Source organism: Symphalangus syndactylus, chromosome 3 (genome assembly GCF_028878055.3).
Source record: "Symphalangus syndactylus isolate Jambi chromosome 3, NHGRI_mSymSyn1-v2.1_pri, whole genome shotgun sequence".
NCBI classification, from domain to species: Eukaryota; Metazoa; Chordata; class Mammalia; order Primates; family Hylobatidae; genus Symphalangus; species Symphalangus syndactylus.
This window is the reverse complement of record NC_072425.2, coordinates 40,403,738-40,408,682: the sequence shown is the minus strand read 5'-3', so window position 1 is coordinate 40,408,682 and position 4,945 is coordinate 40,403,738. Positions and strand designations below refer to the sequence as shown.

At 41.3% G+C, this 4,945-nt stretch overlaps 1 protein-coding gene across 1 annotated transcript; it reads right to left on the bottom strand.

The window, feature by feature from the left end:
• Positions 1-3,560: 3,560 nt before the first annotated feature.
• Positions 3,561-4,606, bottom strand: LOC129479073 (olfactory receptor 13C4-like). Its single transcript, XM_055271621.1, is given in 2 exon segments — positions 3,561-4,522; positions 4,525-4,606. Coding segments are annotated over 2 exon segments (1,044 nt in total).
• Between the last annotated feature and the right edge of the window lie 339 nt (positions 4,607-4,945).

Genomic DNA, 4,945 nt, shown 5'->3' with positions numbered 1-4,945 from the left:
GGGATCCACAGCTGGAGGTTTATTGTACAGCCCATGCTTCCCGGTAGGATAGTAGGAGTGCAGCAGGACTTCAGTGACTAGATCATCTAAGCCTAAACCAAGGAAGTGGATTGGCTGGGCATAAACCCCCCATGTAGGAGGACGGGGTCATGTCATGGCTCTAAAACCAACAGAAAAAGGAAATTTACATAGGAAATTAAGGCTAAAACCAGCTGTAAAAACGATTGGTGATGTGCAGCAAGGATAAGCTGTGCTTGGCCATGTCGGAAGAATCCACAGAAAAAGAAACAAAAAGGATTGTAATAGGTTTACTGAAGAGTTTAAACTCACTGGAATGTAAAATGAAATACTTAGAACAGTCACTAATTTCAGCCTTTTTGGAGAATGAATTCTTAAAAATGTCTGGTTTATCCTGTTGATGTCCCAAACACTTCTGGTTATTTTCAGCATAAAATACTCAAGCCCCCTTCTAGACCTGTTGACCTGTTCCTCTGTTATCTACAGCCTAGAGAGGGAAAGCTCAGCAAGCCCCATTCACCAAGCCAGATGTCAGCTTCTCTTCCTTTTCAGGCACCCAAAACCTTAAGAGGTTTTTTTGCAGTACCTTCTTACTTGCTTTTTTGCAGTATCTTCTTACTTGACTTAGATTAGAACAGTGTTTCCAGTCTTCCACAGGATTCAGATGTTTTCTTTATACAAATATGTGGGAGAATGAGCAAGCAGGTGTGGTGATTGACAATGGTAGGAAGATTTATGAAAGATATATGGACCCAAATAATTGGTGGCTTACACAAATAAGATGTGCTAGCTAGTATCCTTTGTCTTCACTTTGGAGTCCTTACTTCAGTTCTTCAGTTGGGACTCATAGGAAAAGTCAATCTCAACGTTCTCTACAAAGGAAACTACAATGAACTTGGCACATTATGTCAGGTATTTTGTGCAACTTACTGAATCTTTACAATAACACTGGGAGCAGGGTTTATTTTCTCCCTTTTTGGAAATAAGGAAATTACAGTTTTAAAAACATGAATAAACCTACCTGATACTACTAAAGTAGTTTTGAATTTATACTCCTGCCATCTACTTTCAAAGCTTTTGTTTGGCGTTTTCTACTGTGTTGCCACAAATACACCAGATATACTTGTTTTGGATATTGCCAGAGAAAATAACTGAAGGAATTTATTGTATTCTTGAGATCTGGGTCAGAACCCATTCGAATCTGTTTACTGTTAGAATTTCAGTAACAGTGGATTACTGTTCTCAGTGATTCTAGATGATCAAAGGTAGTGAGGGCAAAGAATAAAAATCTCTCCTCATAATTTTGCTTTTCTCAGATAAGGTCCTCAATAGTTGCACAATAATGCCATTTCTATGCTTCTTTTAATTTTAAATGACAAAAATTGTACATATTTATGGTACACAAGATGATCTTTTAATACAAGTATTGTATTAGTCCATTTTCATACTGATATGAAGAAATACCTGAGACTGGGTAATTTATAAAGAAAAAGAGGTTTAATGAACTCACAGTTCCACATGGCTGCGGAGGCCTCACAATAATGGCAGATGTCAGAGGAGGAGCAAGATGAGATTTGGGTGGGAACACAGCCAAACCCTATCATTCTGCCCCAGCCCCTTCCAAATCTCGTGTCCTCACATTTCAAAACCAATCATGCCTTCCCAACAGTCCCCTAAAGTCTTAACTCATTTCAGCATTAACTTAAAAGTCCATGGTCCAAAGTCTCATCTGAGATAAGACAAGTCCCTTCTGCCTATGAGCCTGTAAAACCAAAAGCAAGTTAGTTACTTCATAGATACAAAGGGGATACAGGCACTGGGTAAATACACCCATTCCAAATGGAAGAAATTGACTAAAACAAAGGGCTACAAGCTCCATGAAGTCCGAATCCAATAGGGTAGTCGTTAAACCTTGAAGTTCCAAAATGATCTCTTTTTACTCTATGTCCAGGTCACACTGATGCAAGAGGTGGGCTCTCATGGCCTTGGGCAGCTCCACCACTGTGGCTTTGCAGGGTACAGCCTCCCTCTCAGCTGCTTTTACAGGCTGGCTTTTCTAGATGCATGGTGCAAGATGTTGGTGGATCTACCATTCTGAGTTCTGGAGGACAGTGGCCCTCTTCTCACATCTCAACTAGGCAGTGCCCCAGTGGGGACTTTGTGTGTGGGCTCCAACCCCACATTTCCCTTCTGCACTGTCCTAGCAGAGGTTCTCCATGGGGGCCCTGCCCCTGCAGCAAACTTCTGCCCGGACATCCAGATGTTCCCATAAATCTGAAATCTAGGCAGAAGTTCCCAAACCTTCATTCTTGACTTCTGTGCACCTGCAGGCTCAACAATATGTGGAAGCTGCCAAGGCTTGGGGCTTGTACCCTCTGAAGCCATGGCCCAAGCTTTACCCTGGCCCCTTTTAGCCATAGCTAGAGTAGCTGGGACACAGGGCAACAAGTCTTTAGGATGCACACAGCAGGGTGGCCCTGAGCCTGGCTCAGGAAACCATTTTTTCCTCCTAGGTCTCCAGTCCTATGATGGGAGGGGCTGCCAGGAAGGTCTCTGATATGCCCTGGAGACATTTTCCCCATTGTCTTGGCAATTAACATTTGGCTCCTCGTTACTTATGCAAATTTCTGTAGCAGGCTTGAATTTCTCCTCAAAAAATAGGTTTTTCTTTTCTATCGCATTGTCAGGCTGCAAATTTTCCAAACTTTTATGCTCTGCTTCCTCTTGAATGCTTTGCCTACTTAGAAATTTCTTCTGCCAGATACCCTAAATCATCTCTCTGAAGTTCAAAGTACCACAGATCTCTAGAGCAGAAGCAAAATGCCACCAGTCTCTTTGCTAAAGCATAACAAGAGTCACCTTTGCTCAGGTTCCCAACAAGTTCTTCATCTCCATCTGAGACCACTTCAGCCTGAACTTTATTGTCTATATCACTATCAGCATTTTGGTCAAAGCCATTCAGCAAGTCTGTAGGAAGTTCCAAACTTTCCCACACTTTCTTATCTTTTTCTGAGCTCTCCAAACTGTTCCACCTCTGCTTGTTACCGAGTTCCAAAGTCACTTCCACATTTTCAGGTATCCTTATAGCAGCACCCCACTACCTGTTACCAATTTACTGTATTAGTCCGTTTTCATACTGGTAGGAAGAAATACCCAAGACTGGGTAATTTATAAAGAAAGGCAGGTTTAATGGACTCACAGTTCCACATGGCTGGAAGGCCTCACAATCATGGTGGGTGGTGAAGGAGAAGCAAAGGCACATTTTACATGGTGGAAGGCAAGAAAGCAGGTACAAGGGAACTGTGCTTTTAATGAAACCATCAGTTCTCATGAAATTTATTCACTATCACGAGAGCAGCATGTGAAAAACCCACTCCCATGATTCAGTTACCTCCCACCAGGTCAATCCTACAACCTATGGGGACTATAGGAACTACAATTCAAGAATTGGGTGGGGACACAGCCAAACCATATCATATATACATTGTGAAATGGCTAAGGCAAGCTAATTATACATAAAAGACCCATATATCACTTTGATCTTACTGGTTAATAGCTTTCTTGCCCAGCAAATATTTTATAGCAGCTTTTACATCTTTATTTCTCAAGCTATGGATTATGGGGTTTAACATGGGGGTCACAACCCCATAAAACATGGAAACAAGCCCCTCTGTAGCTTGCAAGTTGTCTTTCCCAAGGAGGTCCTGGGACTTAGGTTTTGCATACATAAAGAAGATGGTACTATAAAATATGATCACAACAGTCAGGTGAGCTGAGCATGTAGAAAATGCCTTGTGTCTTCTTGTGGCTGAGTTCATTTGCAAGATGGTGTAGAGGATGAACATATAGGAGAAAAAAATCACGAGCAGAGGAAGAACTAGGAAAGCAATATTTGACACTGCTAGGGTAACAATATTGACAGATACATCAGCACAAGCTAATTTTAGGACAGCTAAGATCTCGCATAAGAAATGATTAATAATATTGTTCCCACAGAAAGGCAATCGCATGGTAAGCGATGTTTGCACAATTGAATTGATTCCACCGGAAAGCCATGATACAGAAGCCATCAGTACATACACCACCTTACTCATGATGATGGGGTATCTCAGAGGGTTACAGATGGCCACATAACGATCAAATGCCATTATGCCAAGGAGGAAACATTCTGTTGACCCCATTGCAAACCCAAAGAACATCTGCACTGCACATCCAGAGAAGGAAATGTTTCTTTTCTTTGAGATTAAGCTCACCAATGTTGAGGGAATGGAGGAGGTTGTATAGCAGATATCCAGGAAAGAGAGGTTGCCCAGAAAGAAGTACGTGGGCATGTGAAGACGAGAATCCAAGATGCCTGCTATGATCAGAACACCATTGCCAATTAGAATCACTACATACATAACTAGAATCAGAGCAAAGGAAATGTTCTCAAGTTTGGGGTAACCAGAGATTCCCAGAAGAATGAATTCTGTCACAAATGTCTGGTTTATCTTGTCCATGTCCCAGCTTTCAGGATGCCAAAGGAAGACCCAATGTATAATATTTTCACAGCCAAGCAACAAATGTAAAAAATAACTTGGATAAACATTACTCTAGGGTGAAATAGGGACTGTTTGTTTTAAAGCTCTGCCATTGAGTTATCTTAAATAGTATTTGTGCCTAGAATACAGCCCACTAGGATGTTTAGAGTTTCTATACCCTGTATCTAATATGTGAAGATCTACCTAGGATCAGAAGTAAATACAAATACAACTTTTCTTATTGTTGAGGACATCCCAAGTTGAGTTTTCTAAAAGCCTTAGACTATTGCAGACAACAAACCTAACTTCTTCATTTAGTCAAGCCCAGTGAGAGAGCTGCAAAGAAGAAAAAAGACAACTCAACAAGAACCGGAATTTCGACCCAGCGTTTAATAGAAACGTTTAGA